This window comes from Triturus cristatus, chromosome 8 (assembly GCF_964204655.1).
Source record: "Triturus cristatus chromosome 8, aTriCri1.1, whole genome shotgun sequence".
NCBI classification, from domain to species: Eukaryota; Metazoa; Chordata; class Amphibia; order Caudata; family Salamandridae; genus Triturus; species Triturus cristatus.
In genome coordinates this window covers 403,883,147-403,905,357 of record NC_140591.1, presented here as the reverse complement: position 1 = coordinate 403,905,357, position 22,211 = coordinate 403,883,147, and the positions used below count along the sequence as shown (strand labels likewise).

Genomic DNA, 22,211 nt, shown 5'->3' with positions numbered 1-22,211 from the left:
TGGTATTATGTGGAGTGTATTTATGTTGCATTGAATAGTGTGATTTGACGAGTAATTATGTGGTACTGAGTGGTATTATGTGGAGTGTATTTATGTTGCATTGAGTAGAGTGTAATTATGTGGGGTGTTATTACGTGGCACTGAGTGGTATTATGTGGAGTGTATTTATGTTGCATTGAGTAGAGTGCATTATGTGGCATGTAATTATGTAGCACTGAGTGGTATGTGAAATGCATTTATGTTGCATGGAGTAGAGTGTAATTATGTGGCGTGTAATTATGTCACACTGAGTGGTATTATGTGGAGTGTATTTATGTTGCTTTGAGTAGAGTGTAATTATGTAGCGTGTAATTATGTGGCAAAGTGTTATGTGGAGTGTATTTATGTTGCATTGAATAGAGTGTAATTTGACGTGTAATTATGTGGTACTGAGTGGTATTATGTGGAGTGTATTTATGTTGCATTGAGTAGAGTGTAATTATGTGGGGTGTTATTACGTGGCACTGAGTGGTATTATGTGGAGTGTACTTATGTTGCATTGAGTAGAGTGCAATTATGTGGCATGTAATTATGTAGCACTGAGTGGTATGTGAAATGTATTTATGTTGCATTTACTAGAGTGTAATTATGTGGCAATGAGTATTTATGTTGCATTGAATAGAGTGTAATTATGTGGTGTGTAATTATGTGGTACTGAGTGGTATGTGGGGGGCATTTATGTTGCATGGAGTAGAGTGTAATTATGTAGTGTGTAATTATGTGGCACTGATTGGTACGTGGAGTGCATGTTGCATTGAGTGCACTGTAATTATGTGGTATATAATTATGTGGCACTGAGTGGTATTATGTGAAGTGTAATTATGTGGCACTGAGTATTTATGTTGCATTGAATAGAGTGTAATTATGTGGCATGTAATTATGTGGTACTGAGTGGTATGTGGAGTGTATTTGTTGCATTGAGTAGAGTGTAATTATGTGGCATGTAACTATGTCGCACAGTGGTATAATGTGGAGTGTATTTATGTTGCATTGAGTAGAGTGTAATTATGTGGCATGTAATTATGTGGCACAGTAGTATGTGAAGTGTATTTATGTTGCATAGAATAGAGTGTAATTATGTGACGTGTAATTATGTGGTATTATGTTGAGTGTGTTTGTTGCATTGAGTAGTGTAATTAAGTGGCCTGTAATTATGTGGCACTGAGTGGTATTATGTGGAGTGTATTTATGTTGCATTGAGTAGAGAGTAAATATGTGGCATGTAATTATGTGGCACAGTGGTATAATGTGGAGTGTATTTATGTTTCGTTGAATAGAGTGTAATTATGTGACGTGTAATTATGTGGTACTGAGTGGTATTATGTTGTGTATTTATGTTGCATTGAGTATAGAGTAAATATGTGGCGTGTAATTATGTGGCACTGAGTGGTATTATATGAAGTGTATTTATGTTGCATTGAGTAGTGTGTAATTATGTGGCATGTAATTATGTGGCACTGAGTGGTATTTGGGGTGTATTTATGTTGCATTGAATAAAGTGTAATGTGACGTGAAATCATGTGGTACTGAGTGGTATTATGTGGAGTGTATTTATATTGCATTGAATAGAGTGTAAATATGTGGCGTGTTATTACGTGGCACTGAGTGGGATTATGTGGAGTGTATTTATATTGCATTGAGTAGAGTGTAATTATGTGGCGTGTAATTATGTGGCATAGTGGTATTATGTGGAGTGTATTTATATTGCATTGAGCAGAGTGTAATTATGTGGAGTGTTATTACGTGGCACTGAGTGGTATTATGTGGAGTGTATTTATGTTGCATTGAATACAGTGTAATTATGTGGCGTGTAATTATGTGGCACTGAGTGGTATTATGTGGAGTGTATTTATATTGCATTGAGCAGAGTGTAATTTTGTGGAGTGTTATTAAGTGGCACTGAGTGGTATTGTGTGGAGTGTATTTATGTTGCATTGAGTACAGTGTAATTATGTGGCATGTAATTATTTGGCACAGTGGTATTTTGTGGAGTGTATTTATATTGCATTGAGCAGAGTGTAATTATGTGGAGTGTTATTAAGTGGCACTGAGTGGTATTATGTGGAGTGTATTTATGTTGCATTGAGTACAGTGTAATTATGTGGCATGTAATTATTTGGCACAGTGGTATTATGTGGAGTGTATTTATGTTGCATTGAATAGAGTTTAATTATGTGACGTGTAATTATGTGGTACAATTATCTGTCCTTTATGGTGCCACAAAATTTGCAAACCCATGCCGCAGTATTCTGTGGGGTTGAAGTTAAACAGTGGTAATAATTGTGTGTGCAAGTAACTTCCATGTGCTTATGTTTTCCTGGAAGTATTGTAGTAATTTTGATATAGCTAAAGTAAATAAGTAAACATAAAGCAATAACTTACACAAAGCAATATAGGAATATAATCAAAACATAACAGGGCCAAACACAACAGTGAAAACAGAATACAACACAACAACCTCAGTACACTAAAACAAAATCAGACATTGTAATAGAGCACAAAAACACAAGTGCACAAATAACAACAGAACACTTCATCACCACAACAAATGACCAAACAACCACTGCACTCAAATGTTCTTGTAAGGCGTTACAACTTTTCCAATAGTGTTTTCATAATATGTTAGTAAAAGGTGTTTAGAGCAAGAACTGCCTTAACCTACCACCAAAAACATGAGGTGGTGCCAGTCAAAAATGTTTTATCAGATGGCCTAGTACATGCAGCACTAAGTGTGGTCCTCTGCTCCCTTATCGTGACCCAGGGCACAAGTCCTGAAAAAAGAAGTGGAGGGACGCTGACGTCACGAAAGGTGGCTGGCACCATCAGACTCATTGCCTCCCCTCGCTCACCCCTTAGATGCGATTGCATCAGAGAAGCCAGCGCGTGAGCTGCGTTCTGAATGAGCTCCGATCTCGCCCCAGAGAGGCCAAAGAGTGAATGTGTGGCTCCATTTGCTCCAGTTATCGAGCTCCCGGTAAAATAAGTGGGGGGACGCCGTCCACCCGCGTCGAACCCCGACTCGAGCCCTGCCGTGACCCACAAAACTGCTATTGGCTGTCGCAGGCTCTCAAAACTCTGCTTCAAAGGATGAACCCCGCGGACAACCATAGAGTGGAGGGGCTGACGTCAGCAGCGCTTTTCAGTTCCATACATAGTGGACAGACAATGTTGAGAGACAATTGCTCTCGCATGCACAATGAACTAATTTTCTATCCAGTTGACCTGTTCGCACTGAAATGGCTGTAGGTGCGCTGGTGTCTGGATTAGTTCGAGAGATACGTGAAGTAAAGCGAGATGTTCTCTTTGTCTTGTGTTTTTTTTTAATCTTTGATGCCGTGACGCAAAAACAATGAACACATTTGTACAGGAGAATGTGCGCAGCACGAAGAGAGCTCAGAAAACAAAGGGGGAGCAGCAGCACCAAAGGGAAATGCAATCTGTATTGCCCTCAGTCAGAGGAGCCACTAAAGGGCCACTCGGCGGGGACAGCAGCACGTGTGGCCTCCCTCGAAGCTAAACCCAGCGCTAAACATAAATGTGCACGGAAAACGGCAGCCGGCGCCTCACCGTAGCCCACAAACCTTTTTCCAGTATGGGATAAAAAAATGTATAAAATAGAAGGGAGAAAGTTACAACTCTAAAATTCATAGAGTATCAAAGAACCGTACATTGTATATACTTGCTACAGACTTTCCATTCTGTGCCCTTTGGAAAAGTCCAATGTTTTCTTGGGTACTTTGATTTTGAAACAGATCCAGGTTGAAAGGTCGGGCATATTTATAATTGTATTCAACAAGGAGCACATTAATATACATACTATTTTTGTACTTGTATTTTGCATTTGATTGCGGATACGTACCTAGAGAAGATTATTGATGGAATAGACACGATTCCTCAATTGCATCTAAATCACCATGCCCTGATCCAGTCTCCCCATCAAATATTCAATTATAATAAATATTTTTCGCATGTTTTTAAGTGTTCTGACACCTACTACGAAGTTGGCGCTATGTTACAATTGAAAAATAAAACGAGGCTGAGGCTGTATTCCTATATTTAAATGCGGCAGAATATTTAAATGCGGCAGAATATTTATTCTGCGCGAGTTGCGCAGCGTGCTGCGGTAATGGCTGCGCTCCTGTGGCCCACGCCTGGTGTTTGTGAGTCAGGCACCGCGATTAGCAAGGTCCTATTAGCGTCACGATTGTGCACGCCAAACTCCCTTGCAAAATCCAGGGCGCCGGCACCTCTTCCCTCTCAGCGTACCTACTTAAAAAAATATATAATCTTTTAAAACATGTGAAGTGTTTATCTCACAATTCAAAAGTCAATTTGTTCACCGAAAGAGCGGCGTTGATAAAAAGCCTCATTAGAATTTGAATATATTTAAATGCAAGGCATTTTCCCTTCTATTCTTCCTGTTCTGTACCTTCTGGAGAATCACAAACGTTGCTCATTATTATCTGGATGGTACACAACGTCCTAGGCACTACCCAAAGCAGCGTTCTAGAAGGTCGTTTCTGTCCCAGAAATGGCAGAATGGGACAGTACCGTCCTGATAATCAACTTGCAAGGCATGCAATCTCCCGACAGGCAGAACAAGGAGGAACTGCAGCTGCTCGCTCCCACAGGCAAAAGGCCGTGCGATGCGAGGAATGCAGCTGCAGTGTCCCTCGAGTGGTGCGCGCGGGCGCTGTAAGGAAGACAGACGCGAAAGTAAAAGCTAATTAGACCTGATCCAGAACAGATGGCACCCTGCTCGCTCCCGAGACCCCTAGGCCAAGTTTTGAGTGCAAGTTTTGAGGAGAGGTGGGACATGCACCAGTCTTTGGCCATTTGCGTGCTTTCAATTATTGAAAGCCACACGCAAAGGCCAATGGGATATGTGGGAGGAGGCACACCCACACGGAGAAGGCTCTTGGAAGTCTGAAGTGATTCCAAGAGCCCTCTCCTACACCAGCGCATGCATGCTGCGCTCTAGGCGAGACCTAAAAACGTTGGGCACCACTCAACAAATATAAAGATACCTGCATGGGGTTCTGAAACAAATATCTCCTCGTGCAAGGACCACTGCCTTGAAATCTGCTGTGTGCTTTTAGGATTTATGTGCTGGGTGGGTTGTGATTTTGCTAAACGATGTTTGCAAAAATGTGATAAACTGTTTTGCTGAGTTTCTATTTGTATGACACCCTCTGTTTTGTTTGGTATAGAACCTGCTGAACAACGCAGAAGCAATGGATAAATATGAAGTAATCAAAATGATTGGCGAGGGAGCTTTTGGAAAAGCATTTTTAGCGAGAGGAAAAGCAGATGGCAGCCAATGTGTTATAAAGGAAATCAATTTAACAAAGGTAAAATGCATGAAATGTAAATTGTGAGAACCCACTGGGCTGCTTACAAAGACTGGGACGTTCATAAGTCTATGCAGCCAGCGCCAGTGGCAGGGTGATACCGGTAAATATTTTACTCCCTCAGGTTATTACCCAATTCCTACATAATATCAATTAGAAATTGCAGTTTCAGTCCAAATTAGGATTACGGCTAATCCAGTAAACGGGGCCTATTGTGAATATATTTCTCACGTGTCAGTGTCTCCTTTTTCCTTTCTCCTTTACTGTTGTTTTCTCTTCATTGGGCATTTATTTTATCTTCCACTCCAGGCTACATGTTTTTAACTTTTCTGCCTGAAACTTGCTCAGCTCTCTTTCTTCGACTCATTTTTAGGTCTCGCCTGACCCAGCGCATGCGCTGGTCTGGCGAGACTTATTGAGAGGGCTCCAAAAAGTGCTACCAGGCCAGCTTAGAGCTACAGTGCATGTGCGCGGGCGCGCGCGCCGCGCTTTGCCGCAATCACTTTCATTTTCACGGCTGCTTTGATGTTTGATCGTGATGGCGATCGCAATCACTTTCACTTTTGCGGCCGCACGGCCGCTTGGCATAGCCAATAGGTCTCGCTTTTGGGACCTTATAAGTATTTAGTTATGCAACTGTTGCATGGCTAAACACTTATAAGGTCCCAAAGGCGAGACCTATTGGCTATGCCAATGCTTGTTACTAGTTCTCTCTTTTACTCTTTGCTTCTCTCTCTCTTTCTCTTCTTGGTTGGTTAATCTATTTGTCACTTTTAGTCATATGCACTGGTATTTCTTAGTCAATTCAATTCAGGCTTATTTCGATGAAAGTTTAAAATAATATACAACTTACAAAACAATCTTTAATTCATTAAATATAAAAGTATAAAAAATACAATGGGTGCAAAGGATATCCATATGATGTCAAGGAAACACGGTATTCCAAACACGATCTGAGTTAAAATGATTTAAGACCACACAGTGTTATTAATGGTCAGGGAGTGAATCACAAAGCCAAACAAGCATTGGCATAGCCAATAGGTCTCGCTTTTGGGACCTTATAAGTATTTAGTTTTGCAGCACAATATCCTTGGTTCAACAACATCAGCTGTTGCATGGCTAAACCTTGTCCCTTATAAGTGTTTAGCCATGCAACAGTTGATGTTGTTGCACCAAGGATATTGTGCTGCATAACTAAATATTTATAAGGTCCCAAAAGCGAGACCTATTGGCAAAGCCAATGCTTGTTTTAAATGGATTGTCTCTCTGCCGGTTTATGTTATGTAGGCCTCTATAATGCACTCTTGTAGCCTTAACTGATGGAATGAGCTTTGCATGTGTTGGTTGAACTGTTGCGCTTTCAAACATTTTGATACGTGTGGGATAATGGGCTGCAGATCGCTCAATTAATTTTAAGATATTTTAATTTATATACCATTTTATATTTGTTTTAGGTTGGTGTTCTTTGTTTGCTGTATTGATTTAATTAATTGCTATTTATTGTAGATTTTTATGATATTTGTAATTGCGTATGTCAATGAATTGAATAATGTGCAATATTTTTGTAAGAATGCATTTCTTGCAAGTAAAGAGTCTGATCTGATTATACATGTGTGCATTCATATATAGCAAACATATATTCCTGTTCTGCTGAGGCCACCCTCTTCACTGACTATAAAGATGGTTCTATATTTTGAATGAGGCCATACAAATTGCACAGAAAGGTATACTTTGCAAAAGTCTATGAAATTTGTTGCAGCTTCACAAAAGCTTGCAATCTTTGTCACGTCACTACGAAAATCATGAAATGTGGGGAAATATATGTCATCAGCAAGTCCCGTAGTGGTTGCAGGCAGCAAAGAAGACACGGGCACAGACCAGGCTACGTGCAAGTAGCAGCTTTATAGGCAGGTAACTGAGTTGCATTACGTTAGGAGTCACGAGATGCGTGTGTTTTATGGTGAACTTGAAATATAATGACAGTGCAAACTGATTAACTGTAATTTTGCTGCAGAGCATGACTTGCACAATCACGACAATGCCCCAAATCGTGGATAGATATCCGATGCCCAAACGGGAGAGGTTCCGAGGACAGTGAAAGAAGTAAAGAAATGAGAGTGGCGGCGCAGTGGGGGAATAAAAATGTGAAGGAGACACGTGAACTAGCCTATGTTCGCATTAAAGTCTGACGAGCGTGGGAGCTAAACGCCATAAAGACGGTGAGATGCGAGTGCGATCTCAATGAAAGATAGGGCTTATGGCCTAATCACAGCGCAGTGCTGGTTAAGGGAATCCCATAGGTAAAGCACAGTGGCTTGCATGGACAGGCTGACGCGCAATGTAACCCCACAAACTCGTCCCAACTGTATGTAGTCCAAACGGAAATCCCAACAGTAGACGGGGCAACTAGTGTGAAAACAGCTAAGCAGGGGTGGAGAAAGTTAATACAACTGGACGCTAGTTGTAACAAATTAAAGACTTAAATAATTAAATCAAAAACAGGCACTGTGCAACAAGTTATCGTATAGTGAAAAAGATCTAAGAGTGCTTAATGGTGTAACGTTATATACAGTGATTATATGCCAAATGCGACGAAAAGAAACCCACATCAAGCACCAGAAAATGTCTACTGTCTGAGGCGGCATTGGCTTAGAGAAGTGAACTGCTCCTTGAAGAATTCACATCAGATGCTTCCAAAGTTAAGAATAACAAGCTAACGAGGAGGAAGGGGGAGAAGGGAGGGGGTTAGTGAGAGCAGACAGCAAGGGGGTGGAGGAGGCTTAATGAGCCATGAGAAAGGCAGATGGCGGCTGCGGGCGTGCACGCTCACGTGCACTCAAGCTTTAGGCCACCAAAATCCTCTGGTGGCACTTTTAAAAGCCACTTACTAAATGTCTGGAAGAGACAGCATGCGCTCTCTCAGGCGAGACCTAAAAACCGGTGTAGTCAAACATAAAAATAAAGTGAAAGTCAAACAGAAAGTTCAAAAAGTGCAGAAAAATCAGCTCCCATGAGAAATAAAATGAAACATCTCTATCATAAACAGTTCCCTGAATTCAAGTAGAAAATTACAGCACGCCTAAAAATCCAATGCTTCTGTTCTTCGACCCTAGTTAAGGAATTTCACAATTGCATTGCAGCCACAAGAAAACTCAGAAAGCGCATACTTGATCGATTGCAGGAATTGCAAGTGCGCAGTGTGGAAAATTCACAGAATCTCTAGTTTTTAGGGAAGCTAAGTCTTCCTGCTACCAGCCATATCTCCAAGTGGCTTAATGGGAGTTATTTATGCCTGCTCTTACCCAATCCGAATATGGCTCGATACCGGGGAATGCTCTGACTGTTGGCTTCTCTCTGAGCTTCCTCTCTCTAAGAATCAGATGGGGGTGGGGGGATCATCAATAATGTTTAGAAAACCTTGTGTTTCTTACAGGTTGTCATGGATAGGATGCTTAAATAGCTCTTCCACTATCAACCGTGTAACCGATGTGTGTAAGTTTGTCCAGGAAGACCACCCGAGCAAGATGGGTGGCCACTTAATAACATGTACATTAAAATGCAATCCAGTTTCTCTGTAGCTTGCAAATGTTAGGGTGCTGGCCAGAAATTCCCAAAATCTTTGTAACAAGGCCATTTTGGAGTTGCTGCAGGTATATATCCTCAAATGCTAGCTCCATAGGTTGCTATAGCAATGATTTAAACCTGCATTATTGATGGAATATGCACATTAGAAGTGGATGAGTAGATCCCCCAAATAACTCTTCTAATTGCGAGGCATCCCTAATAGAGGCGGAATCCAGCTCGATTTCGTATCGAAAATTAGTGTTTAATATGCGTAGGAGTTGACTCTCCCAAATTGGTAATCCTTAGCATAAACTGATCTCAATTTAAGTGTGATGTAACTGACTGCCATAACCTTTGATGTGGCTAAATTCCTTGCCAGAGTTATAGAATATAAAAAAAGAAATAGATTGTGACCAATCGTTGTAGTCTTAGATGTAGTAAAAAGGAAGTTTTGGGCCTTGCAAAAGGTTTATTTTGCCAGGTCGGAATGGCAGTTTAAAACTTCACACACAGGCTCTGCGGTAGCAGGCCTGAGTTATGTTTAAAGGGCTATTCAAGTGGGTGGCACAATCAGTGCTGCATACCCACTAGTAGAATTAACTTTACAGGTCCTGGGTACCACTTTGCTAGGGACTTACAAGTAAATTAAATATGCCATTTGAGTACAAGCCAATTCCACCATGTTTAGAGTTAAGGGTACAAGCAATTTAGCACTGGTAAAGTGCACAGAGTCCTAAGGCCAACAAAAATGAAGTCAGCAAACAGTAGGAAAAGGAAGGCAAAACGTTTGGGCATGACCCTGGGGAAGAGACCAGGTCCAACACAATGCTTATAATGTTAGACGCTCGGGATGACTTTCATTGAAGATAAGTAGCTCTCACTACTGAAAAGGTTGGAGGCCCCTGTTGTAGACCATTTGGAGTTTGTGACATGAGTACAGCTTGTTCGACATAGGGAAGAAGTGGTTACCGTTTCTGACCCACCTTCAGAGGGACATATTTTCTTGCACTTGTATTTCTCCTATGATCTTTATGTTTTGGGCTCTCTTTCCTTTTTGTTAATTTGCTGCTTGCCTTTTTCTCATTGTCTCCCATAGGTGTCTTGCTTACCTTTTCTCTTTCAAATGTCTTACTGTTATTCTCTCATACATGTCTCATCTCTTCTACAACAGTTACTGCACTCTCTTTCACTTCAGTTGGTCTGCCTTTTCACAGGAGTACTTGCTTTTCTCTTTCGGTCACTTTACTGAAGCTGTTTCATACTTACATCTCTCTTTTCTCTGCAGGTAACTCTCAATATAATTCCCCTTTGGTATTTTCTTCAGTCTTATTTCTCCGGGTGCTTCACTAATTCTCTTTTCCCCCTACAATGTTTTCAGATTATCCTTTCTGCCATTCTGTGTAGCCCTAGTAAATTTATTTTTGCCTTTGACATTTTGCCACCTGTAGCATCCTTTGTGTTGTACCAAAGGGCCTCCTTATGTTTTTATTGTGTACCTGTCTCATCCATCATCTGCCTGCATCATGACATACTCTCATGACCCTCAGACTGAGACTGAAGTTCTTGTTCATTCTGGCAAAGTTTCAGCTGCTGTAGGTGGTACCTAGAAAGACTGCGACATGGAGGTCTGGTCATTGACGTGCAGCTGATACTTGCTGCCTACGATCAGGCTGGCCTGAGGTGCACTAAACTGAAATCTTGAAATCAGCCTTGCTCCGGTATGCTCAACCAGCGAATGGCTCAGAGCATGGCAGCAAGTCAGAGGCTCACTCAGAAGACTAGGCAGAATGAATGCCAGTACATGCTGCACAGCCTGCCGTGGTGCACACTCCTCTGAAGCCATAAAGCAGTCCTGCATGAGTTGAGGAGCAATAGCTAAGCCATGAGCTAAAACAGGTTATGCCCAGTTCATCTATAGTAAAACACATTGTCTGCTTCTACATGATCAGGTAGTAGGCTACAATTGCTTAACATGGGCAAAAGCTGCATAGCCCTTTCTAGCTGCTGCCTACCTTTTCTATTCTGAACTTTAGCTGCCATTCTATCCTGTTGAAAGTGGGAGCAGTTGATTGGGAGACTGAGGTCACACTGTGTTTAGGCCCATATGTGTATAGAGACACATACAAACAGCTAGAAGTATGCTTCATGGACATCTTCAGCGTAACACCTACCGACAATAAGAGCATTTATAGTTGGAGCAGCACTAGTGCAAGCTTCTATAACACAGAGAACTGGTACAGTTCAGAGGTCAGCAGTGGAAATATCCCCACAAAAAAGAACTGGAGCAGGTGAGCAGCAGCAGAGCAAACCTCTGCATCCTAGAATATTCTTTGACAGCCATAAACTGTATCCCAGGTGTACAAGAGAAAGGAAATAGTTACAATTGCCATCTTTGAAAATAAATTCTTAGCAAAAACGTGGCTATCAATAATAGTATTTCCAGTATTCTTAAATAAAGCCAATTACAATGAACTTAAAGCATTGTAAACTACATTGGCTGAAAACAGTACCTTAAAAACTTAAAAAAATAAATACAAAGCTCCATGGTGTACCGTGTTCATATGTGATCCCTGATGCATTGCTTTTTTAAGGACTCCAGAAGCTTCACTTTTCAGAATTCATAGCAGGATTAATAAGGTCGCTCATTTTCCATTCTGTGAGCAAGGATCCCAAAACACAATCTGTCTGTTTTCAACGTGACTCCCCTTGGAGTATGTTTGGCAGTGCTTGAAAGGGAAAAATAGAAGTGCAGGTGCTCTGTGCCAGAGTACCTGCTTGTTTCTTAGAAGTGCCGGTACTCTCCAATTAAAGGTATTGCATTTCTCTTGAAATGTGCCGGTACTCTCCTCCTCAAAATAAAAAGGTGACGGTACTCCGTGGCATGACATGTCAAATAAGCAACTGGAAGTCAGGAAGGGGATTTGAATCAGTCCAAACTGGGGGGAAGATTTACAATAACTGGTGCACCCCTGCAGATTAGCAGGGATGCACCAGTTATTTTGCGTAATGTTATGAACCCCTTGTGCCACCATGGATGCTCCGCATTTACAATGATGCGGTGCACCACGGCGCAAGAAGAGACAGATGTGTGACGCATCTGTCAGAGTATAGGTGACGCAGTGCTGGAGTCATGTCGCAAGCGCGACGCAGCTCCAGCACTGCTCAGGGGCGGCCATACCCATAGTGCTGCATCACTCCTTACGCCTGCTACAAGCCTCCTGACCCTTGTGCCTTGCCTGCAACCTCAACTTTATTTTCCCTAGCGTTAGCTTTTTAGGGCCTGTCCTGACGAACTTCCCGAACCCCCCCACTAAAACTATACAAGATGCCGACGCGTGCAACTTCACACCCAAAACGGACCCTAATCACTTGCCCAGTTTCACATGGTTCTCCCTTAACTCAATGCGCTGCCAACATATGGGATGTGACATGCTCGTAAAAACTCTAAAGAACAGTGTCCTTTCCTTTAAAACCCTTGTACCCGGGTCCCTATCCACAGCGCACACCGATTTTTGAAGCTCCCCCACTTGGTTTGGGGTCGTGGTACAGCGCCTGCATGGCCTGGTAGACCAACTGCAGGTTTTGTTTGGCCTCCATGGAAGCAGTTCGGGCGTACAACGGCTCTTCACATGCGGCTCCTTCTTAGGCGCACGCCTTCTCCCATACCCCGCTTTGCCGTCCGTTGAAGGCTCGCGCTGTTGCTATCCCCAGGCGCGAGGATTTCTCCGCTAATGAAATTAGCAACCTAGTAAAAGCCCTATTCTGCATCACACTGAACCCACTGGTGGGGTTTCTAGGTTTCCGGACACTGCTAGGGGGGTCTCTCCATTATCCAGTGCCACGTAGAGTCATTCTGCATCCGTGTCACTTTAATTTACAGGGGGCAGAACAATCCCACAACTAGATGACTGAGTAACTCCAGCTGGGCAGCATACTCAAACACACTTATAATCAAGCTGCCTAGGACTGCCCCACACCAACAACCTCAGGGGAGTAACCGTTGTCATAAGTGAATACTTCAAAGAGTGAGCCTGTGCTGCTAGCTGTCCCTACAACTCCTTGTACTTTGTCCTAGTCACTGTTACTTACTCTTTGATCATTTCTACAGGCCGTCGCTGTCTGCTGGAAACAGGCAGAAATAAAGGCTCTAAAAGTCTGCAGTAACTGCCCAGGACCTATTTAGAATTAAAAGTGTAATACTTTTTATGAATGCCTTTAAATACAATCAAAAACAAATCTCCAGCTTTCAGAAGGCCCATCTCCTACCCCCCAAAATACTGAGAAACTGGAATACAATTTACCTCTTCTCTAGAACTTGCGGAGTATCTACACCTCCGATGAGAGTTTAGTGCAACATTCCCACCGCCCTCACAATGGTCAACGACCCAACATCCTACTCCTCAGTTACAATTGCCATCTTTGAAAATAAATTCTTAGCAAAAACGTGGCTATCAATAATAGTATTTCCAGTATTCTTAAATAAAGCCAATTACAATGAACTTAAAGCATTGTAAACTACATTGGCTGAAAACAGTACCTTAAAAACTTAAAAAAATAAATACAAAGCTCCATGGTGTACCGTGTTCATATGTGATCCCTGATGCATTGCTTTTTTAAGGACTCCAGAAGCTTCACTTTTCAGAATTCATAGCAGGATTAATAAGGTCGCTCATTTTCCATTCTGTGAGCAAGGATCCCAAAACACAATCTGTCTGTTTTCAACGTGACTCCCCTTGGAGTATGTTTGGCAGTGCTTGAAAGGGAAAAATAGAAGTGCAGGTGCTCTGTGCCAGAGTACCTGCTTGTTTCTTAGAAGTGCCGGTACTCTCCAATTAAAGGTATTGCATTTCTCTTGAAATGTGCCGGTACTCTCCTCCTCAAAATAAAAAGGTGACGGTACTCCGTGGCATGACATGTCAAATAAGCAACTGGAAGTCAGGAAGGGGATTTGAATCAGTCCAAACTGGGGGAAGATTTACAATAACTGGTGCACCCCTGCAGATTAGCAGGGATGCACCAGTTATTTTGCGTAATGTTATGAACCCCTTGTGCCACCATGGATGCTCCGCATTTACAATGATGCGGTGCACCACGGCGCAAGGAGAGACAGATGTGTGACGCATCTGTCAGAGTATAGGTGACGCAGTGCTGGAGTCATGTCGCAAGCGCGACGCAGCTCCAGCACTGCTCAGGGGCGGCCATACCCATAGTGCTGCATCACTCCTTACGCCTGCTACAAGCCTCCTGACCCTTGTGCCTTGCCTGCAACCTCAACTTTATTTTCCCTAGCGTTAGCTTTTTAGGGCCTGTCCTGACGAACTTCCCGAACCCCCCCACTAAAACTATACAAGATGCCGACGCGTGCAACTTCACACCCAAAACGGACCCTAATCACTTGCCCAGTTTCACATGGTTCTCCCTTAACTCAATGCGCTGCCAACATATGGGATGTGACATGCTCGTAAAAACTCTAAAGAACAGTGTCCTTTCCTTTAAAACCCTTGTACCCGGGTCCCTATCCACAGCGCACACCGATTTTTGAAGCTCCCCCACTTGGTTTGGGGTCGTGGTACAGCGCCTGCATGGCCTGGTAGACCAACTGCAGGTTTTGTTTGGCCTCCATGGAAGCAGTTCGGGCGTACAACGGCTCTTCACATGCGGCTCCTTCTTAGGCGCACGCCTTCTCCCATACCCTGCTTTGCCGTCCGTTGAAGGCTCGCGCTGTTGCTATCCCCAGGCGCGAGGATTTCTCCGCTAATGAAATTAGCAACCTAGTAAAAGCCCTATTCTGCATCACACTGAACCCACTGGTGGGGTTTCTAGGTTTCCGGACACTGCTAGGGGGGTCTCTCCATTATCCAGTGCCACGTAGAGTCATTCTGCATCCGTGTCACTTTAATTTACAGGGGGCAGAACAATCCCACAACTAGATGACTGAGTAACTCCAGCTGGGCAGCATACTCAAACACACTTATAATCAAGCTGCCTAGGACTGCCCCACACCAACAACCTCAGGGGAGTAACCGTTGTCATAAGTGAATACTTCAAAGAGTGAGCCTGTGCTGCTAGCTGTCCCTACAACTCCTTGTACTTTGTCCTAGTCACTGTTACTTACTCTTTGATCATTTGTACTTTGTCCTAGTCACTGTTACTTACTCTTTGATCATTTCTACAGGCCGTCGCTGTCTGCTGGAAACAGGCAGAAATAAAGGCTCTAAAAGTCTGCAGTAACTGCCCAGGACCTATTTAGAATTAAAAGTGTAATACTTTTTATGAATGCCTTTAAATACAATCAAAAACAAATCTCCAGCTTTCAGAAGGCCCATCTCCTACCCCCCAAAATACTGAGAAACTGGAATACAATTTACCTCTTCTCTAGAACTTGCGGAGTATCTACACCTCCGATGAGAGTTTAGTGCAACATTCCCACCGCCCTCACAATGGTCAACGACCCAACATCCTACTCCTCAGTCACATCTTTGCAGTTTATTGACCTCTACCTCTTTGGTATCTCTTGGTCAAATCTGCCTCGCCGTTCCCCGGAGTACCACGCAACTTTACGGTTTTAAAGCATCCCCTCGTTCCTCAGTCACTCATGTCCACGCAAACTCTGAAAACTTCCCACCACTACATAACCAGGACTCACACTTCGCCACACAAACTCAGCGGCTGTCCAAAAACTGTAGATATGTATGATATAAAATAACCTCTGACATGGGTGAGTCACAGCCGACCTTTACTTACAGCCAGTGCTTTAAAATGGGCCAGCACTGTACAGTACGGAGTACCAGCACTTTTTTTATTTTGAGAGAGAGTGTACCTGCACTTCTCAAGAGTAAAGCAATACTTTTAATTGGAGAGAACTGGCACTTCTCAGAAACCAGCAGGTACTCTGGTATAGAGTGCCTGCACTTCTATTTTTCCATTTGAAGTACTGCGGCAAGCTCAATCTAGCCCCTCCTTACAGCCCTTAACATAGTCCCCACTTACAGGACTCTCACTCAGCACACCAAAAACCATGGACGGAAACTTCTGCTGCTACTTCCACTGCTACCCCCAGCTCCTTCTACCTTTTGCCGACGGAGCCCCTGCTTGCGGCGCTGGACCCAGGCTCGGTTCCCTTGTGGGCAGTGGCGGTGTTGGTCGCAGTGGCGAGGTCCATGTTCTGGGAAGTGTTAGACCTGGCACCTTGGCGTGAGTCTCCCTTCCACTTTTTGTCGCTGTGCCTCCTGTGTTTTGCTGGTGTTAGCTGCTCAGAGCACTGTGCCACTGCCAACCAGTGCCACAGTGCAAGTGCTCCCTATTTAAAATGTATATGTTGGTTGGATTCCATGATTGGCTTATTTGGTTTAATGTCAGACCCCAGTAAAGTGCACCAGGAGTGCCCAGGGCTTGTGAATACAAATGCTGCTGGTGGGCTTGCAGCACTGGTTGTGCCACCCACAGAAGCGGCCTAGTAAAATGTGTCTAAGGTCTGTCATTGCAGAACCTGCGTGCAGTCTGGTACTGTCATGCTGACTGGGCAAGTGCACCCACTTTCCAGTCCCTAAACCTTCCCTTAACTTCATATTAGTCACCCCTATGGTAGGCCCAAGGGCAGGGTGCATTGTAAGCATAAGGTAGGACAAGCCCTGATGTGTGTGGCATGTCCTAATAGTGAATTACAGCCATTTTCGTTTTTCACTATTGCAAGGCTACCTGTTCCCATAGGCCATAATGGGCTGTTAGAATTGTTACATCCTATGATCCTAACAGACCCAGGGAACATGGTAGAAAATCGAGTTTAGTATGCCTGAACTCAAAATAATAAAATACATCTTTTAGTAAAGTTTATTTTAATATTCTGTGTTTGCAAATACCACTTTTAGAAAGTTGGTATTTGCTTGCCTAACCATTTCAGCCCGCCTCTGCTATGATGTGTATCTGCCTGTCTGGTTTGTGTGAGTGACAGGGCTGGGGAAACCCAGAGGGGCAGGGCTAGGTAGCCTGGTGGTGAATAGAGAGATTGACATCCAGATGGGTGGGAGGAGTGCACCTGGACTCTGAATAGGGCTGTGCTCTGCCACCACAATGCTGGCTCCACCTCCTGTGGCGCGGCTGATGTCTCTGCCCTGCACCCTGGATAGAAAGTCAGAGTCATGTCAACAAAGTGCTCAGGAACTGGTTTGAACTGGGCAAAGGCCCCTCTACCCCAGAGGAACAAAGGAATTAGGGATATAAGTATTGGGACCCTGCTCCCAAGAAATTAGATCCTGCTTGACAAGAAGAACCTCTGCCTGAGGAGAAGGAACTGGGAAAGCTGTAAGGAGGAGTACTGTCCCTGACCTGGGGGATTGGCCTGCAGTGGTTGCCTTGCTGCTGAAGGAGAGGAGAAAGACTACAAAAGACTTTATTTCAACTTGTGCTTAAAAAGATCTCCAAGGGCTTGGAATAGAGCTTGCCTCCTGCTGAAGTCTCAGGAACAACAGACTTCACCCCCCAGCTCCCCAGAGTTCTTTGGAAGTGCCTGCTGCTGTAGTTGGGCCTTCTGAGGGACTGCGTATTGCAAGGAGCTGGAAGCGCGACTCAAGGACGAGAAGCGAGCCTCCGTCGGAGCTGCTGTCATCGCATCTCGTAAAGTGTGTCACCGCTGCAGCATCGCATCGAGTGGAAGCGTCTCGCATCATCCAAGAAGTGTCTCGCAACGCCGAAGAAGCGCGTCACCATCGCAGCCATCGTAGCTGTCGCATTGCACCGCATCAAGAAAAGCGCCTCGCATCCACGGAGAAGTGTGCCGCCGTCGGAGCGGCTGTCGTCACATCGCTTAAAGGGGTGTCGCCGCTGCAACGTCGCATCGAGCGGAAGCGACTCGTAAACGTCAGAGAAGAGTGCCGCTGCCAAGGCCGCTGTCGTCACATCGCGTAAAGGGAGACGCCGCTGTAGCTGACGCATCGAGTCGAGTCTTCTCGTAACATCGGAGAAGCGTAACGCATCTGGAAGATCTTCACGTCTTTATTTCTTTGCACCAAAAACTTCATCGCATCAACATCGTTACCACACTTTCGTTGCCCTGCGTGTCGCATCTAAAAGGTACATTGACTTAAAGTGTTGCATTTAAGAACTTAAGAGAACTAAGCCAAATTCTACCATCTAAAGTAACAGTATTGTGTATTTTTGTCGTTTAATGGTCTTGTGGTAACTCTATATAAAGAATCCTTCTTTTTAATATAAAACCTGTGTGGTGTCCATTTGTAGTGTTGTCACTGGGTAACTGTATGTGTTCACAAATGCTTAACCTAGAACGCTCTGAGATAAGCCTTGTCTGCTCGCGCCAAGTTACCTAGAGGGTGAGCAGGGGTTATTTTAGGAGTGTACCCCCTTACCCTGACTAGAGGAAAGGTTCCCTGCTTGACACAAGTACCTACCTGTGCCAACCAGAGAACCCGGATTCTAACATTGGTGGTCAGCGGTGAGGATTCTGGACTTGCATTTGTGACTCATGTACAGTGATTGGTGAACACTACTTAGTGAGTGCAGACCTTAACGCAACCAATACTTGTTGGTATATTCTTTTTGGGACTTTCTATTTTTTGAGTACTGCCAAGCTTAACCATGGTGGAGAAAGCAGCATCCATAGTCTCTGTTAATACTGAATTTGAATGGGAAGAAGAGAAATTGGATAGCTACACTGCCAAGCAGCTGAAATTCTTCTGCAAGAAATTTAATGTTTCTACTACTGGATGCAAACATAAGGCAGAGTTCTACAAGGCGCTGAGGGCCTGGGTAGAAGCAAGGAATGCCACTGATAATGATAATGCAGAGGAGCAGCTGGATGGGCCAGTGCGTCCAAGAGGAAGGAGAACCCCTTCCCCTGCCGGTAGCAGTGTTTCTAGTAAAAGTCTATCTCCAGAGGAGCTGGCAGATAGAAAAGAGTGTATGATGCATGAATTGGAGCTGACCAAGCTCAAGTTAAGTGGGCAGTTAGAATTTGAAATGCAAAGTAGAAAGTTAGCCCTAGAAGAAAAAAAACTACAGTATGAACATGAAAAAGTTTTGAGGGAATTGGAGCTGAAAGCCCAGAGTTTAGAAATTGCTCCCTCTGGTGGCAGCACACCGTCAATGCCTGTAGAATCTAGAGTTTACATACCAAAAGATGTAGTAAAATATATTTTTTTAAATGATGACATAGGGCAGTGGTTCAAAGCCTATGAAGTAGCCATGTCTTCCCACCGGGTCCCTGAGAAGGATTGGGGAGCGGGGTTGTGGGGACGGTTCCTTAGTGAGGGGAGGGACACACTGCTAGACTTGCCTTCAGCTGATTATAATTCTTATCCCCATATGAAGGCAGCTTTGATGACTAGGTATGGGTTAACCCCTGAGTTGTATAGGCAAAGGTTCAGGGGTTGCACCAAGATTCCAAACAGTACGTATGTTGAGTATGTAACTTTGTTTTGCAGAGCACTGGATGGTTGGGTGAAGGGTAGCAAGGTTGATGATTTTTAAGGGCTTCTTGATTTAATGGCATGGGAGCACTTGTCCAGTAATTGTTTTCCTGAGCTACGCCAGCACCTGATTGATAGTAGGCTGACTAACCCTAGGAAGCTTGCTGAGGAGGCGGACCGCTGGGTCAGTACCAGGGTCCACAAGGGTCCAGTGGGAGACTCCGCTAAAGATGGGCAGGGTCCCCAGCAGAAGAGTGGGGGGGACAAGGGTAAACAGAGGAAGATCCCAAGGAGGCCCCAAAGTAATCCCCAAGGGAACCAAGGGAAAGGTTCTCAGCCATCCCCACCCCAGAAACCAACCGGGGCACAGACGGATCCACCTGTTCAAAAGGGGCCCATACAATTTTACAAGTGTGGTACCATAGGGCATTTTGCCTCTGATTTAAAGTGTCCTTTGTATGGTAAACCAGCACCCACTGGTGCTCCGCCCCGGCAGATGGCTAGTATAGCCTTGGGGGAGGAGATGGCAGTCCAAGGTGGGTGGGGTCCCGCAGAGATGTCCCTTGTCTCATTAGGAGACTGTAAGATGGCCCCCCAAACCCAGCTGCCTGATCACACAGTGGGTGATCATCAATGGCCGTAGGGTGGAAGCTCTCAGAGATACAGGAGCCAGTGTGACAGCTTTCAAGTGTCACCTGGTGTCTCAAGAGCAGGTTGTCCCAGGAGCATTCTATCCAGTTGTTGCCGCTGACAACAAAGAGAGTCACTGCAAGGTGGCTCAGGTTCCCTTTGAGTGGGGGGGGGGGTCTCTGGGACTCTTCAGGTAGCTGTGAGGCCCGCCATGCCTGTAGACTGTCTGTTAGGGAACGACTTGGAGAGCTCACCTTGGGCTAAGGTGGAGCGGAGTGCTCACCTGGAGATGTTGGATATGCCGGATTGGGCGTGTGTCACCACACGGTCCATGGCAGCAAGTAGAGGTGCTCAAGAGGTCCTGGAGCCTGAGAGGGAGGCCCAGGGACCGGCCTTCGAGAGAAGAGGCAGGGGGCGCGGGAAACCAGCCCCTGAAGGTCCCACGGCCCAGGAGGAAGCAGACTTTGAGGGGGATGCCCTGGAGCTTACCGGGGAACAGATAGCTGAACTGGGGGACCTGCCTGAGCTGACCCATTGGCAGCAGGAAGGAGGCCCCTCCAGGGAGGACTTTTGTAAGGCACAGAAAGAATGCCCTTCTCTCGTGGGTAAGCGGCAGCAGGCTGCAGACCAGGCCGCAGGTGATCAGTCTGGGTCACATTTCATTTACTGGGAGAATGACCTCCTATATACAGAGCCTAAGTTTGCTGAGCCTGGGTCAGCCCGTGCGCTGGTGGTACCCCAGGACTTCAGAGCCTTCCTACTGGGGCTGGCTCACATTTGGGACATTTGGGGCAGGACAAGACCTTTGAAAGGCTTGTCACCCACTTTTATTGGCCTCAAATGCGCAGGAGTTCAGACACTCACTGCAGGACCTGTCAGACTTGCCAGGCAAGTGGAAAGAGTGGGAGGAAGCAGAAGGCTCCTCTCCAGCCATTCCCTGTGGCCGGTACCCCATTCCAGCGAGTGGGGATTGACATTGTGGGGCCACTGGACCCCAGGACAGCCATGGGCAACAGGTTTATCCTGGTCCTGGTGGACCATGCCACCCGGTACCCGGAAGCCATCCCTCTGAGGACAATGACGGCACCCGTGGTGGGACGTGCACTGATGGGAATTTTCTCCACAGTGGGATTGCCTCTAGAGGTGGTGTCTGACCGGGGTACCAATTTCATATCTAAATATATTAAATCCCTTTGACAAGAGTGTGGTGTAACCTACAAGTTCACCACACCCTACCACCCCCAAGGAAACGGGTTGGTTGAGAGATTCAACCGTACCCTCAAGGGCATGATAATGGGTCTGGAAGAACCCATGAGGCGTAAGTGGGACGTCCTCTTGCCATGCCTTCTCTTTGTGTACCGTGAGGTGCCACAGAAGTCTCTGGGGTTCAGCCCCTTTGAGCTCCTGTATGGCCACCCAGTGAGAGGACCTCTAAGTCTGGTCAAGGAAGGCTTGGAGCAATCTCCCAGGAAACCTCCCCAGAATGTATATAGCTACATGCTGGCCTTCAGGAATCAGACTAGGCGATTCAGGCAACTTGCTGAGGCAAATCTGGAAGCCAGCCAGGAGGAGATGAAGCGCTGGTATGACCAGAATGCCACTCTGGTAAAGCTTCAGCCTGGACAAAAGGTGTGGGTCTTGGCCCCCGTGGAGCCTTGTGCGCCCCAGGATAAGTGGACCGGTCCCTTTGAGGTTGTGGAGCGCAAGAGTCCAGTTACCTATTTGGTGGACTTGTGGTCTCCAAGGAACCCCTTAAGGGTCCTTCATGTCAACCGCCTCAAGCCCCACTTGGAGAGGTCCCAAGTGGGCATGCTCTTGGCAACAGATGCTGGGATGGAAGAGGAGACCGAGCCTCTTCCTGACCTCCTGTCAGTCCAGGAGCAAGATGGGTCAGTGGATGGTGTCATCCTCTCTTCCGCCCTGACCCCTGAGCAACAGAATGATTGTCGCCAGCTGCTGGGACAATTTTCTGATCTGTTTTCCCTGGTTCCCGGTGTCACTGATTGGTGCGTCCATGATGTGGACACTGGGGATAGTACACCTGTGAGGCACAAGGCCTACAGGGTGACTGACAGGGTGAGGGCCTGCATCAAGGAGGAGGTCTCCAAGATGTTTGCTCTCGGGGTAATTGAGTCCTCCAGCAGTCCTTGGGCCAGCCCAGTGGTCTTGGTCCCAAAGGCTGCAGCGCCGGGAGCCACACCCGAAC

At 45.3% G+C, this 22,211-nt stretch overlaps 2 protein-coding genes across 11 annotated transcripts in view; one reads left to right on the top strand and one right to left on the bottom strand.

Annotated features, from left to right (window-relative positions):
* The window catches only part of LOC146802199 (serine/threonine-protein kinase Nek5-like), a 383,120-nt gene that overhangs the window by 26,798 nt on the left and 334,111 nt on the right, over positions 1–22,211 (top strand). Inside the window, exon 2 of the mRNA XM_085621788.1 lies at positions 5,250–5,390. Within this exon, the coding sequence (XP_085477914.1) occupies positions 5,274–5,390 (117 nt within the window). The 5' untranslated portion in view covers positions 5,250–5,273. The remainder of the gene's footprint in view (positions 1–5,249; positions 5,391–22,211) is intronic.
* LOC146802200 (uncharacterized) overlaps positions 1–22,211 on the bottom strand; it is a 238,746-nt gene that overhangs the window by 133,312 nt on the left and 83,223 nt on the right. The window lies entirely within an intron of this gene.